This window comes from Poromitra crassiceps, assembly GCF_964638095.1.
Source record: "Poromitra crassiceps genome assembly, chromosome: 2".
NCBI lineage: Eukaryota > Metazoa > Chordata > Actinopteri > Beryciformes > Melamphaidae > Poromitra > Poromitra crassiceps.
Genome location: NC_139624.1, coordinates 41,011,394 through 41,028,182, shown reverse-complemented (window position 1 = coordinate 41,028,182; position 16,789 = coordinate 41,011,394). Strand labels below are relative to the sequence as shown.

The 16,789-nt window shown below is 43.4% G+C and overlaps 1 protein-coding gene across 1 annotated transcript in view; it reads left to right on the top strand.

The window, feature by feature from the left end:
* Positions 1 to 14,446: 14,446 nt before the first annotated feature.
* The window catches only part of iqsec3a (IQ motif and Sec7 domain ArfGEF 3a), a gene marked incomplete at both ends in the record, with an annotated part of 237,932 nt that continues 235,589 nt past the window's right edge, over positions 14,447 to 16,789 (top strand). The window contains one exon of the mRNA XM_083652288.1: positions 14,447 to 15,021. Within this exon, the coding sequence (XP_083508414.1) occupies positions 14,447 to 15,021 (575 nt within the window). The remainder of the gene's footprint in view (positions 15,022 to 16,789) is intronic.

Sequence of the window (16,789 nt, the reverse complement as noted above, 5' to 3'; positions counted from 1 at the left end):
TGAATTAAAAAATGAATTAAAAATCACAGTGGGGAACAGAGGTACACCCACCTGAAAATTGAAAACGCATAGGGACATTTGAATAAACTACCCCCCTCCCCCCCAACTCATTTATAATGCGGGCTATCTCCAGAGTTCATTTATCTGCCCCCCCCCCCCCCTGCTTATTGAGGAGGGTGATGGCATGGGGCACGAAGGAGTTCTTTGTCCTATTAAGCCGACACCGCGGGACTCGGAACCGCCTGCCCGAGGGGAGTAGCTCGAACTCCTGGTGGAGGGGGTGAGAGGGAGATCTGGTTATTTTTCGGGCCAGACGCAGAGTTGCTGCGTTTTGGCTGTCGACAAAGTCTTGGTTGGTGGGTCGACCGATGATCTTAGAGGCCGTTTTGACCAGCCTGGCCACCCTATTCTTTGTTTGCACCGTCAAGCTGTTGTACCATACAGTGCCACAGTACTGTATGATACTTTGTATGGTGGAGCAGTAAAACCGCTTGAGGATCTCAGCACTGGCCCCATAAGCCCTCAGTCTCCTCAGGAAGTACATGCGCTGCTGTACTTTTGCGCATACATGATCTACCTGGGTGGACCAGCTCAGGTTGTGGTCCACTCGCACACCCAGGTATTTATAGGACTCCACCTGTTTTATGGGTGTGTTGTGGATCCTAATTTGTCCTCGGTCGGCGACTGACCTGGGGTCAAAGATGACCTCCTCGGTCTTTGACGTGTTCAAAACCAGTGCATTCTTATCGCACCACTCTACCAGTTTGTTTACACTGTCTACATAGGATGGAATGTCGTCGTCACTGTTCATCAGAGCAAGCAGGACTGTGTCATCTGAAAACTTGATGATGAAGTGGTTTTCTGTTGAGGTGGTAGTCATTTGTGTACAGGATGAAGAAGATGGAGGAACTCACACAGCCCTGTGGAGCTCCTATGTTGATGATCACGGGGGGGGGGAGAATGTTGTTTCCTCTCACCTGCTGGACTCTTCCTGTCAGAAAAGAGTGGTAGAAGTGAATGATGTGTGGATTAATGTCCAGGTTTTTAATTTTCTCCAGTAGTAGGTGTGGTTTGATGGTGTTGAAGGCCGAGGAGAAGTCGATAAACAGCGCCCTGGCAGAGGTCTGTGGGGCCTCCAGATGTTTAGTGACCAGATGGGATAGTGTAGCAACCGCATCCTCTGTGCTCCTCTCTCTCCTGTACGCAAACTGATAAGGGTCGAGTTTGCTCTCCACGGCGGGCAGAAATTGCTTAACTACCAGTTTTTCCAGGGCCTTTATCAACACTGAGGTCAATGCAATGGGCCTGTAATCGTTGTTTTCTTTGGGGCATGGCTTTTTGGGGATGGGAATGATGTGAGATGTCTTCCACACTGTGGGTACCTCAGAGTTCAGGATTTGCTGGTAGATGGGCTGCCAGACCGGCCCCAGCTCCTCCGCACAGATCTTCAGGAGGTGAGGGGTGACCTTATCAGGGCCACAGGCCTTTCGTGGGTTTAGATGTTTGAACACCTCCGTCACCTGCTCAGCAGTGATGTTTATTGTATCCACATTTGATCTAGGAACAGACTCTAGCACAGCCGTGCAATCATGGAGATGTTTGTCTGTGTCAAACCTCTTGTAGAAGGTGTTAAGCTCATTGGCGAAAGCAAGTTCATCCTCTGCGTGGAGGGGTTTGCGGGCGGTCGACATTCCAGCCATGTTTTTCATTGTCTGCCATGCAAGTTTGGTGTTTGATGAGGAAAAGGCATTCTCCAGCTTTTGTCTGTGTTTCTGCCTCCCCTCCCTTATCATGTGATTCAGACGTGTCTGTATCTTCTTCACCTCTGCTGTGTTATTATTTTTAAACGCAGTTTTCTTTTCTTTTAACACCTTTTTGATGTCGCTGTCTATGTAGGACTTGCTATTTGGATAGACTTTAACTTTCTTTGTGGGTATTGCCTCCACACAAAAGTTCATATAGTCGGTGGTGACTGTGATTGTGCGGTCGGTGAATTATTTGGGAAGTGAAAAAGGCTAATGAGCGATAAACACATGGCGTTGATGCTATATATTCCCACTTTCACCAATGCTGCTAATGGTGTTCACTGACTCAGACTGATATAGTGTTCACCACCTCAAGACATTTCACACAAGATTCCAACCTCATGACCTTTGCCTTTAACAACCAGCCTCATGTGGTGTTGACACCGCACTCTGGGATGCAACACACTGTGCTCTAATTGCACTTTATTCTCAGGGCCACTTGGTGGCAGTCTACAATCGCACTACCTATTACTGTGAACAAAAGTATAAAGTGGAGGAACCTTGGAAATTCAGAATGTCAGACGTGTTTTGTAATTTGTTTTCAATGTTAAAATTCTCATTTTAATTATATTAATATTTTAATATCAGAATTTGAAATGGCTTAAAGATTTTTGTTTGTTTTGAAATTAAGTTTATATGAAACTTTAGTGAAAGAAAGAACTAATGCCCACTGTACAAGTTGACAATTCTTAGATTGGATTTATTTTATTTTGTAGGAAGAAATAAGTAATTTCAGCTCTGTCATATTCAAAAGTAACAAATATTAATACAATTTTCCTCATCACTTAACGGCCGGCAAGGCAGAGGGACCTATGTGTCACATTCTAATAATCACCATAGAAACGGCACTGGTGAAATCCTTGACTTTATGAATACTCAGTGTATATATGAAGGAGAAATAACATTATAATTACCCTTTTTGCACACAAACCCATGTCATAAAAAAGCGTTGCAGTTTGGACATGGTTACTGCCTCCCTGAGAGCAAGTGGTAGATATGAATTGAAGTTACTTGACTGAATGTAGAGTGACAGAGACACTGAATGGTCTGAGGGTGTAAATCTTTCAGGAAGTGTAAAGAGCACCTCTGCAGGTGACCTAATGGATTAGGTAATTAGGGCCGACTAATGAGCAAAAATGGCTAATTAGCGGCCAAAATAACTCAAGACAGGTTCAGCACCATGGAGAGCTCCAGAGTCGAGGAGCCCACGGGTGAACGGAGTTATAATCAGCCATGAAGAGGACTATGAAAACCCTCTGGGGAGAGTGAGGAGAGGCTGCAGTGCATGCCAACTGTGTGAGCGAGGCCTGACTCAATGGCCAGTCACACAGGGACGGGTATTTGGCTATTAAGACGAGAGACAGAAGCCACATGTAAACTACAGCTACAGTTCTATGTGACAGACTGCATCTGCCTCTCCATCCCTCTTTCTCTCTGTGTCTGTGATCTTACACCTCTAGCTCCTCTGGATTAGAAGCCAGATGTCCACAGACTGCTACTGTAGGAGGGAATAAGCAGAGCCTGACAATAAACAATTACTGCTGTGGCCCTAAGGAGCACCAGTTCATTTCACCCATCGACTCACCCAAAGGAAGAGAAAAACAAGAGTTATTCTGCAAAGAAAACACCAAACACCAAAGCAGATTGTTTGTTCTGTGTGTGTGTGTGTGTGTGTGTGTGTGTGTGCGCGTGCGTGCGTGCGTGTGTGTGTGTGTGTGTCTGTGCGTGCGTGCTTGTGTGTGTGTGTGTGTGTGTGTGTGTGTGTGTGTGTGTGTGCGCGTGCGTGCGTGCGTGTGTGTGTGTGTGTGTGTGTGTGTCTGTGCGTGCGTGCATGTGTGTGTGTCTGTGCGTGCGTGTGTGTGTCTGTGCGTGCGTGCGTGTGTGTGTGTGTGTGTGTGTGTGTGTGTGGTCAGCCTGATAAGTATGATTGATGTCATTAATCTTTGATATACAAATATACAAGTATTGTTGTGTATATTGCTGTGGGGGCTTGGGATATAAAGACTATATTGGAATACTTGAAAGCAGCGTAGGGAGGCGTAGTGTTGGACGTATCTCCTGTCATAATAGTGTCCTTCAGCGAGAGAGTGAACACTGTAGCTGCTCACTCTGGTTTAACTCACAAAGAAGTGGCAATTTGAGAGCAGCTCGCCTCTGTAATTTGACCTATTTCTGGTTGAAACAAGATGTGGTGGCAGGACATAACATGGGGACAGATCATTCAAGAGTGTGCGATAGTGTACACCAGACGTTTTCAAAGTGGGAGGCAGGCCTCCCCAGGCGGCTCCAAACAGTTCCAGTGGAGGCTCAGTGAATGGAAGTGAAAAAATATTACTAAAAGGAGATCTCATAGAATAGCCTAAATGTGGGTGATTTGGTTAAAGAGATAGTTCAGAAATACAGTAGTTTGGGGGAATTTGACAGTTTTTCACCACTTTCCCAACGTCAGAAACTAATAAATCTGTTCAGACAGACCTTTTTATGTATTTGGTGTAGTCTGAAGTATGTCAAACAACAATATCAGGCTATCTTGGCTCAACTGTTGAGTCTCTATAGAGTCTATGGGATCAAATAACATAATCATGATCCCATAGGCATCCAGGAATTGAGCAAGGAGGGCTCCTTTTTCCAAGCTTTGTCTGGGAGGAGGCCCCCTGGTGGACACTGATGGGAAAGCTGTATCTGTTTGGGGAAGCGAGGCAGTTTTATATGAGATGATGGGATTGTTCAGAAATCTGTGTGGTACACCATGAAGGAACCAATACAAACATTATATTTTCCAGGATATACAATAACGGGGGTTTGATATAAAAAAAATCATGAATATAAACAAATCGGTGCATACCTGTATTGGGAAATTACCTAACAAGGGAAGTCTTGTTTAGCCCCAGCCGGCTGGATAAAGTGCAGTGCTGTGCTGTGTCAGGAAGTCCTCCTCTGTATGCTCCAGAGGGGGGCAGTGCATCATTTAAACAGCTGTGACAGCTGCTGCCCAAAGTGCAACGACATTGATGTATAATTATTTTCCAGCCTTTCATTTCGGGAGGAGTTAGTTCAAGATATATGTTTTTTATGCTATTCATAATCACAGTTACACACCGCTGCCCAGCACACAGTCTTACTGTCGGCCAGTAGGCAACTCCATGGGAGACGTGATTTTCTAATCAAGTTTTTACTTCTCCCATTCCTCATTTGCCATTTTGTTTGGGGCTTCAAACGGATAACCTTCCTCTCTCAAGCCCACTTCTCTGACCTGTGCGCTCATGCTGCACTCACTGGCTAGTAACTGTCAACAACAGCTTTCTGTGGTGATGTGACTTCAGAATTTCAGAATTAGGCTCTATATTTGAGGTAATGACAGCAGAAAGGAGCATTAAAAAGCAGACATTGGCAGATTTAAGAGTTTGAGCGCACGTGCGCATGGCACGCACATGCACACACACACACACACACACACACACACACACACACACACACACACACACACACACACACACACACAGCGTGCAATATGCTCCCCTTAGAGCAAGAGTGTTAATTGGATTTGGAATGAGGGGTGAATGTCTTCTCAACCTCAATGAAAGATTCACAGGCTGCAGACAGAAGTGACTGGAAACAAAATGACGAATAAATACATTTGTTATTCACTGCTAATCCATTTGACCCATGCAAAAGGTCAAGGGTTAACTTCTGCGCACTTCAACTCAAATTACAATAAATTATACTGGCTACGTGAGCCCCCCCCCCCCCCCCCCCCGCCACACACACACACACACACACACACACACACACACACACACACACACACACACACACACACACACACACACACACACACACACACACACACACACACACACACACACACACACACACACACACACACACACACACACACACACACACACACACACACACACACACACACACACACACACACACACACACACACACACACACACACACATTTCCCCCCCTTTTTGGGCCAGCTGAGTTTTCTGTATCAGTCAATCCATATTGGGTACCAATTTAAACTCTCCTCAAATTTAAATATTCATGATTAATTATATTGTAATGGAAATGACATGTAGCAAAGCTGAATATGATTTAGTAATGCCTTTTTTTCAGGACAGTAGATTGGAGAAAGGAAGCTAGAATTAGTTGAATTTAACACCACAACTTCACAATTTAGAGTTCCATAACTTTGTAAAAACGTATGGAAACAAAATTTTGTAAAAACAAACTTCACATAATAGTCTGTCACAACTATCAAAGATAGTTTTACAAAAATGATTCATGTTCAAGTGGAGTAACGAGGGATGAGCCGGGGCGGAGGAGTGGATCACTGTGTGTGTGTGTGTGTTAATGGTGTAAAAATGAATTGTTTAATCGATGCATTGGGATGTGGACATGTTGCATGCATCAAATCGAATCAGTGACAGATAATCGCTGAATTGTTTATGTTTAAAGTTATGTTGACATTCAGATTTGAAAGCACTTTCTAAATAAAAAAAAAGAGGGTTGATATTGCCATAGCCATGTGCAGTAATAATATAGAAAATTGAGGATGTGATACTTGGAGCTGCAATACTTTGAGCTGTATCGAGATGCATCATGATGCATAGAAAACTGTCAGAATTGTATTGAAGGGGAGTCATTGAAATTATCATCATTTCATAATCTGTTGTGTTTCATAATCTGCGCCCCGGACCAATGTAAAAGTTGGCTGAGGGGCGCAATATAAATGAAAATATCATATCATATCATATCATATCATATCATATCATATCATATCATATCAAAAGTTTAATATGAGTTAATTAGAACAAATGGAGGAGAATCATCAAGACACATGAGTGAGGGAGTACTATTGGCATGGCAAAATAGCTCAAGGAGTAGCCTCCATAAGAAAAAGAAGGTTGGGAACCGCTGATCTAGATAACCCTGATTGGTTGCTTTGGAATTTTTAATGAGGCAGAAGGAAGTCATTTTAAGGATTTTAACAAGATAAAATCTTGTTAAAATATGCCAGATGAAGGTTGTGTGACTGAAACGTTGCAGCAATTATATTAATAAAAGCCTTGAAGTGGTAGTCAGTGTGCGGGAGTCCTCCTTTTTCAACAAGATAATTTAACCTTTTTCTGTGGGGAAAACCCATGAGAGTCTTTTATATACATCATAAAAGATCACTTTAGGGGGCTTTTAACTATCTTTGCTGAGAGTGAGTGAACTAAACTGAGCAACAATGGATTGTACTCAGTTGCAATATGCAATATTACAGTAAATCACCTTACTTTGCTCAGCATTGACTGCCTTATAGTCCACACATTCATTTGAGAAAGAGTGTGTGTGTACACAGGTATGCGTGTGTATCCATTCATTTTTAAGGTGAAAGGCAAGATTGTACATTCTGCAATTTCCATTGAGGTTTTGCTGTGATGATTTTGTAGGAGTTACACAGAGTTTAGCAGACGCAACACATTAATCTCACCTTGAACGGAAGTCTGAAGTCACTAAGCAGGTCTGGGCACAAATCCATTTGGCATAGTCCACCTGCTGGATGTGTAACTACATCATTCAAATTCGCAGCTCACCAAAATGAGGAAGGGCTCGTGAAAAACCCAAATATTGTTCTCCTTATCCCTCATCATGGGAACGGCTTCAAGTAAAATGGAACAATCAATCACACTTCACCCTCAAATGCTTAATTTATGCAGCCAATGTGTGTCTTAATCCCAGAAATGCACCATCCACACTTTCCACCCATCGGGTCTAATGGTTTGAGTTAATCTACAATCCCTTCTGTTTTATTGATTTGCTGCGAGCCAATGGGGAGGCAGAGCAGGCGGGTGGGTATTGGATTTGGACGCAGAGCAGCCTGGGGTCAACAAGATGCGGCCATTAAGGATTCTCCTTGCTTTAATCAGGTGGAGGCTTTAAAAAGGACTAGGCTAACATGAAGTAGAAATCATGAATATTCAACTGACATAACAAATCACACTACTGGAATAACAATTTTGTTAGGTTTATGTCCCCTTCCCCACTTAAGTGCAGTGTGTTGTGCTGTAATTTAAAAAGTGTTTTGAATAAAGTCAGAATTTAATTGTTTCTCTCCACTTTGGAATGACATAATCACAGCAATTTGGGATTTAGAAATGGAAATACAGTGTTTCCTAAACCAGGTATGTGCATGGTGGCATAGTATACAACAGCTGGAAGTCTCTTGGAAACTCAACCTTCATGCTGATGTTTTGCCACTGGAATTAAAAAGCCACTAAATCACACAAAGAGAAGCTTGCTCAGCTGAGCTTCCCAGGTCTCTCCGGAGCATCCTGTGCTGTAGGTCTCTCCGGAGCATCCTGGGCCCAGGTCTCTCCGGAGCGATTGTGTGAACAACCTGTCCCAATACATTATTAATAGGGCTGTTGGAATTTTACCACCACCATGGACGTATGAAAATTGCAACCACGGAGGTTACAGTTCACACAAACCACCATTGTTTGGCAGCAACGTAAAGAATTCTGCAAGCTAGATGGGAAACAATGTCCACATCTGTTACAATACTTCAATAGGGCTTTCTGGTTTGCAAAATGATGTCCTCCACTCCTGGGCCAAAACAATTTCTGGCATGAAAATTAAACTCACTATTGAATTCACTGCATATACAAAACAGTTGGGACATCTTCCTGGTGTTGAGTTGCAACCCCTTTAGCACTGTTGGAGAAAAATATAAGTTAACATGACAGTCAGATGTCATGTTAACTTATATTTTTCTCCAACAAGCACAATCCAAATCTCACTTGTCTCAAAGCTTAAAAACCCTTCTCTAACTCTAACTTGTTTGTTTCTTACATCTCCTCCTTTGTGCTTGGTTTAGATTCAGTAAGGGAAATCAATAAGAGATTGCCTGAATTCACCTCATCACTCTTATTGATGTTATTAGTTTGAAACAGTTTACTTCCCAAGTAGCAACATTTAAGATCATAAAAAATATATATATATATATAATTATTTTTTTCTTTCTTTTTTTTTTTTTTTTTTTTTTACATACTCGGGTAACATTTTATTTGAGCCCCAAAGTGGATATCCAGTGTTTTGGAATGAAATTATTTGGAGAAAGCCGGATGCTAAGTAAATGCTAAACAGCCCTTATTATACCACTTACATAATAATTTAAAGTGCTGTTTGCCAGATGCTCATGGTGTCAACTCGCTGACTTGCCCGTCTCAACTGGCACTGCTGCAGTGTGTCACTAATGAAGGGTAGCGTTCCTTCCAAGTCATTCATCTTTACCTGCTGTTAATTGCTTTATCGTATTATCGCAACTCTTATCATTACGGTACTCATAATGTGCCAAAGTCCTTGATATTTTGCTGTGTAAACTCGGTCAGCTGCCTTGGCATCATTCCTTTTTCATTAGCTGATTATATCCTTTTTCATGCCTATAAGGGTAGCGATGGCACACCATGTCCGTAACCATTGAGTCATCTTAAGGCATATACTGTATGTAAATTATCTTACATGTATTGTGGCAAGTCAGTGGCAATGCGACAAACAACTGAAGGTTTATGAAAAAGGAGAAAAAGGAGAAATATCAGACTTATTGCTACAGTGATCAAATGTATGCGAGTTATCAGTACATAGCAACTTTTGAAAGGTGTTCTTTGAGCAAACTGAGTACCCATTACCCAAGCCATTCAAAATAAAGTATGATGTATCAAAGTTGAACTCATCCCCACGGAAACTTGATTATTCAACTCCCATGATCTGCCCTGTCCTTGTCCTTTCAGATGAAGGGTACACGACCCTTGCCAGCCTGGGAATCTTCTGGAAGGTAATTGGTGTTAAAGGTGGGTTGCAGCTCTTCCAGCAGAGGCAGACAGCCCCGTAATAAGTGAGGTTGGACTTTGCAGATTTCATCCGAGTGCCAAAGTCACTGCTGGCAGCAGTTCCCTCTGCAAAACTCACTTTTGGCTCCGTCCACCTCTGTGTCGCCGGTAGGGCGCGGGGGCCATTTTTCACTTCCTGCAGCTTGTGAAGCAGCCATATGGGGGGGGGGGCTGGCTGCAGTCACACTGGCTCTCCACTGTGGTCCTAATATTTCACAGCTTCAAGGTCATATGATATTAATAATTCCTCCTAGCAACTTTGAAAAAGTCTCATGAAACTTTTAGCAATTGGCTTTGTCAAGGCCAAACAAACTATTTGCAGTGTTTTTCTTTATCACTATATGAAAGATATTTTGCCGTTAGTCACAGCATATCATTAACGTCACATTTCTTCTGGCTGGATATGGGAGCACTGTCCTTCGCTTCATTAGACGTTTGACACTAATTTACAATAATTTGCTCATAATGCGCGGGGACCCCCATTAAAGTTCAAAACAACATATGAATAAGTTATGCTGTGTTGTAATGAATGTAGTGATGACGTTAGGCTAAGTGACAGAAATGAAGCAAGAAATGTTATAGAGATTGCATAAGTTTGCCTGTTGGATCATTTTGTCTGTGCAAAGAATTTTGCCAAACAGAAACATGATTGTTTATACCTATAGTAGGCCTACACATTAAAACACACTGTAATTCACTTGATAATTGACTAATGAAGAGTACAAATGTTAGATCACATGAGATGCAAGAGACGAGGCAACAGCTCAACAGTAGGAGCTGAAATCCGAAATGTTGAACGCGACTGAATTATATTGTATTATATTGTATAGCTATACCAGAACTGTCACGCACACCCTCAGTGAGATATCAATTTAGTGTGTATCAGGAGGGATCATCTCAACCACCCTAAAAGCCATTTCCTTTCCTTGCTCCGCCTGCACACTGTCTGGTCCACTTGTTTATTTCCCTTTTGGTAAAATGAGAGATACCAAGTCACGGAGCGAAAAAGAAAAGAAAAAAGCATCCGCCTTTTCCTGATCCAATTGACTGAAATTCACACTGCTATCTCCAAATGGGAGGGGGGGAGGGCAGAGTTTTGCACATCAGCTGGAAAATGAAAAGCTATTTTCTCACAGGTGATTACCGCTTTCCAAAACTTCACAATTTGTTTTCATGCCAAAAAAGAGTATAGCTAAAAATGGTGAATTTGAATGTCCTCCGGAGAATTTATAGTCTATGTAGTGCAAAAACGATCAGCATTTCATCAAGTCATTTCCCTATTGTATTGCTAAGTGAGCAGCATTAGGAGGAAGCTATTATATTGCCCATCATGCCATTCTTTTCCAGGCCTCCACTAGGGGCAGCATCCAAAATGATCTACCATCCAACACACGAAGAGACTGCTGCGTGACAAAAAGAGCCTCTGTCGTGACAGTAATCACATCACACACGTCCACATGACGAACAGGGATTGCGTGAGCGCTCAGCTGATCTAATTGACATGCTGAAGTTACACTGAAGCCCTGAAAGCAACTCTTCATCAGACTTTGTGAAAAGAGCTGTTTGTAAAAAGATCCTATCTGACCTTGGGGTAATCTTCTAAGGTGGTTGGAAATCGTGAACACTCATAACTCAGTATGGATGGGAGATCATAAATGAATTAATAATCGTATTGGCCTGTATAGCCTGCCTACTTGGCATTTTGTAGAGATCTGCCATAATGAAACAATGAAAGCAGACTGTTTTTGCTTCTTACTTGCCAATTCTTTACATTGCAAAATTCAAAGGACTGAAATGAATGGGTGACCAGGTGTGCAATCAGCTCAATCGTGAAAATTCATATAGAGCAGAGTAAACATCTGACGCATTGGAATAGTATGGTTTAGTGATAGGCACCGAAGTTCCCTGATCTTGCATCTGACCTGCTATAGAAGTGCAGAATTACTCATTTGGAACGATCCTGCAGCATCAGCTCCATGTTCTCAACATGGGGCCCGGGGACCACCAGCGGTCCTTGAGGGGGGTCCCCAGCAAATTTATGAATTGTTGAATTCCTCTCAAGATGGCTGAATAGTATCTAGCCGTTTTAAGCTCCCGGCAGTCGCCATCTGTAAAATGGCCCCTTTCCGGAAGTTCCATGCTCAATAGTACCAGATTCCATTGAAAAAGCTTTTGTATCAATTTGTTCAAGGTTAGGTGTTCTTTTTTCATATTTTTGACTGGCCTAATGGGTTAGTTTTCTGTAAATTTGCATTTAAACATAACATTTCAGAAAAATTGTCTTCATGTAAGTCCAAATTGGGAAGTTTCATGAATTCATAAATTAGTTAAAAAGAATTACCCTATTCACCGGAATTTGGGGCCCCTTCTTAGTTGGGACGCCATCTTGGATTTGTCAATAATAATTTCACTGATTCAGTTGTATTCATTGAGTCTTAAAACCTAGAAGTAGACACCAAAACCACCTTTCTAGGTTGAATAGTAATTGACACAAATCGTTTTTGTGCAGCGGCCAAAACCGGCCATATTGATTTGGCAATAAAAATAGAGTCTGCACACTGGCAGCTGCTCCCAAATATTTATTTGACCACAAAAAAAGTGACGTTTCGGGCAAAGCCCTTCCTCAGAGATGAGGAATTAAAAAAATATTAGATTTGGTGCCATGGCGATCCAGGCTCGGTTCGCAAGCTTAGGCGCTCTGGCTAAATCAAGTTAGCATACCCTGGGCTACATCTGAGCCAAATTAGGTGCTTTTGCAAGAATTTGCGTGAAAATATTCCTAAGAGCTATAGCGCAGAATTCCAATAACAAGCCTGCTCACGTTCAGATCAGGGAACACGAGTTTGATGTACTGTAGTTTGAATTTTACTTTAATTTCTTCATATATATTGTGGCCTATGTAAATTTAGTACATTGTTTGCTGCTCTGAAGATGATGTTAGCAAGTTCAACCAGCAGCTAGCAGTTAGCTGAAAATGACAATTTTTGGCTGAGTTTCCCAACAAAGAAGCTTCTTAAGAGTTAAGAAGCTTCTTAAGGAGTTAAGAAGGCTCCAAAGAAGTGTTTCCCAAACGCCTTCTTAACAGAAGAGAAGAAAAAAAAAAGGCTCTTAACACATTCACTGCCAGCCGTTTTTCAATACTGTAGTTAGCTTCTGCCAGAGGGGTTTTTTGAGGATTCTGGCTCATCTTTCAAGAGCCAAGGATTCGTTTCTGTTAGGATTTTGTGAACACACAATATCTCAAAAGAACTAATAGAATGTGTGCTTTCTCTGTCTAAAAGAGTTAGTTTGTAGAGTTAGTAGTTATGTAAGCATTAGCAGTTGAATACAGCATGGTTTCAGCGTCAGAAAATTTATTCTGAGATAAACGGCTTTTTGTGAAATTCGATAGAACAGTCACTTTAACCATTCATTTTTGGCATCAGTAAGACGTCAGACATCTAAACAATAGTTTTGAACAGTAATTTCCTCCATAACAGCAGGAAACACCCCTCTCCTTCAAACTCCTCCCTCCGTGTGTGTTCTTCTTGGCTGCAGTGTCACAAGCTCGTTGCTGCTGCTGCTGTAACCTCGCGTCACCAGGCTCACTGCTTGGTGCTTGGTGTTTGGGAAACACTTCTTTGGAGCCTTCTTAACTCCTTAAGAAGCTTCTTAACTCTTAAGAAGCTTCTTTGTTGGGAAACTCAGCCATTAACATTTTCTATAAAGTGATGTTTACAACCATGTCCAGATGATGATTCCTGACAAAATTACAACATAGCTTATAGATAACTGAAGGTTTTATGAGATTTTATTCATGAGAAATAGCCTATAGCCTACCCAAATGTGCTGACCAGATGACTGTTTTGGTCATATATTTAGATATACCTAGTTCCTCTCTACCTACATTCCTACAATACAGTCATGGAATTCTGGACAAAATCATATCTAACAATTAAAATATTCTCAGCTTTAGGCCTGAGATACATAATAGGGGTATGTGGCCCTAATGTGGAATAAATTAGGGGTCATGAAAAGGATGAGAACCACTGCATTTAGATCATAGCGCCCTAAAGCTATCATGTGGACCTACACAGTATAGTATGAGATGACTTGTGAGACTTGTTTTTAAAGGGACAATCCCAATGGCCAAGGGCCAAGCATGCACTCCCTGGGTTGAAGTAGTAGGCTAGTTACACTACCTCCCCTTAAATTACATTTTACTTTTAGTGTAGGGTCCCAAGTAGTCGGCCAAGGGGACAATCCCACTTATGAGACTTTGAAAACACACGTTTCACTGTTTCCCCTGCGTGTTGACATCACTGGCCTACTACGGCTCCGCCCCCTCACTCCGCTGATGCTGATCCCCCACTTGCATCAGCACCATCCTCGCAGCACATCCAGGGAACGAGAGCGAGAGAGAGCGAGAGAGAGAGAGAGAGAGAGAGAGAGAGAGAGAGAGAGCGAGAGCGAGAGCGAGAGCGAGAGAGAGAGCGAGAGCGAGAGAGAGAGAGCGAGCGAGAGAGAGAGAGAGAGAGAGAGAGAGAGAGAGAGAGAGCGAGAGCGAGAGAGAGAGCGAGAGAGAGAGAGACTACGCATCTACCCCACTCCGTAGCCTCCGAGCACGCGCACAGAAACACAGAAGCGTACGGCCGCACGAACATCCAGGTTCCGCACGGTGCAGAGGCCCCCCATCGACGGATCGCCGCGCCAGACACAGCCGAACAGTCCAAACAGCGGGGTGTAGAGGGCCGCAGAGACAGAGAAACAGTAATGGAGAGTCTGCTGGATAACCCAATGAAAGCCGTTCTCTATTTGAAGGAGCTCACCACTATCGTGCAGAACCAGCAGAGCCTGATCCAGACCCAGCGCCAGCGCATCGACGAGCTCGAGCGGAAGGTGGAGGACCTGATCGGGGAGAACCGGCAGCTGCGGGACCCCCATCAGTACGTCCACCAGCCTCCCCAGCACCAACACCACCACCACCTCCACCTTGACCACCACCACCACCCGACTCACCGCAGCGCCAGTCCCCAGGCACCGCCGCCGGCCCACCTGCACCAGCACGCGGGGAGCAACAAAGCCGCGGCCCCTGCTCCTCAGCCCGGACAGCAGCAGCAGATCCCGGGTCTGTCAGCCCCCCCCACCGCTCCGCCTCCGACCTCCCAGCACCAGCCGCACCAGCTGCAGCTTGTCCCCGCCTCGCCGCAGTCCCCCAAGGCGGCCCACGGCCAGGCGAGCCCGGACTCCGCCGAGGACGAGAAGAGAAGCCCTGCCTGCTGCAAGTCCCTGGTCCCGCAGACTCCCACCGCACTCTGCCGCTCCGTGGGACTGGCCAGGAAAGCAGAGTGAGTAGCCTAGTTTTCATGCCGTGTAGCCTACTGCTGAAACATCTCCAACTCTTCAAAATCTGAGAAAAGGGAAAACGTCTGCCAGTGTGGTGAGGTAGTTTATCGTGTAAATTGATTGTCTCGGGAATTTTCTGAAGTGAGACTATTATGTGTTTTATTTTCAACAAATTGGTTACAAAAATCTTGAAATAGCCTATAGGTGAAAACAGCACCAAAACATGTCACTCATTTCTACTGACAGTTTTCACCACAATTGTTCCTCATAAAATAGCCTACAAGACTCGATTGGCTAGATTGTGACCTAGATGGATATTTTTTTTGCAATGGCACTGTCTAGGAGCAATGTCATCATTTCTAGCCTATAGACGGTTTTAACTTGACAACAAAAACATTCTAAATTGAACCCCCGCTCACTTCCTGTTGCAGTGTTTGCTGTGGACATCAAAGAAAAAAAAACATTCAAGTGCAGGACTGACCATTCCGTGAAAACCGTCTATATATAGTTCTGCATTTGACCAGAAAACAATGTGATACCCTCAAACGCCTGTCATTTGACAATGTGAGCATATCAGCTGGCAACCCCTCAGAAAAACGATTGGATTCTAATACATTTTAGAAGGCTGCTTGCTATACATATCACAGCAAAAATCGTAAAATAGCATTCAGCGGACCATTGGTTAAAAAATATACAATGAAAATATTATAGTAGCCAAGTAGCCAAACTGTTCATAGGTCCCTATGATTCATATAGGCAGAGGGGGTCCTGGGCATCTGGAGGCTCCAGGCCAAGCCACGAAGGAGGCCCCTACCGGTGGCGCCCCGAAGGGGCGCCGCCGGCGGGGTCCCTTCCGGTGGCGCCCCGAAGGGGCGCCGCCGGAAAAATTTTTTACCTTTTTTGGACGTATTTTTGCCATATTTAGAGGCTGTTTGAAGTTACATCCCCCCTCAGATTCAATGGGCATAATCATGCTTCATAATGCATAATGATTATGCTTCATTGACCAGACTTGACCAGAATAGTCACCAGAATAACCAGTCAGTTAGAAGAAGACAATGTGGCAATAGTAATATAAGTATATAGCCTTTAATTAATAAAACATGCTCAGATCACACCAGTGACACCACACACTCAGATGATCACCACATCACAGCCACAGGCAGTCAGGTCATCATGTATGATGTTGGGATGTTGGAACAACCTGGAGAGAGACATTGGAAGAGAGAAGAAGAGAAGGGGACAAGTAAATAACTTAAGGAGGAGAGAGATGACTTCCACTGAAAAATATCTCATTGAATAACTAGAAACATTTGCAATGTAAACCCTTGTGTTGTCTATAAGATGAAAAGATTAGTGTACAACTGTATCCTTAACTTACTGTGTGTGTGTGTGTGTGTGTGTGTGCTGGAGTTTAGCTGTTAATCACAGCCAGGCAGCAGGTCAGTAGATCACAGGGAGAGCAGGTCACATCCTCACAGGCAGTAGGAGATCTGAGCAGGTTACAGCTTCACAGCCAGGCAGGAGGTCAGTAGATCACAGGGAGAGCAGGTCACAGCTTCACAGGCAGTAGGAGATCATAATGTGAGAGCAGGTCACAGCCAGGCAGCAGGTGAGTGAGCATGCACATGGTCATGGAGGTCTGGTCTGGATGCTGACATAATTCTATGTTGAAAGAGAGAGAGAAAAAGGCATGGGCAGGTTTAACACAATGAGAGATGACTTCCACTGAAAAATATATCATTGAATAACTAGAAACATTTGAAATTC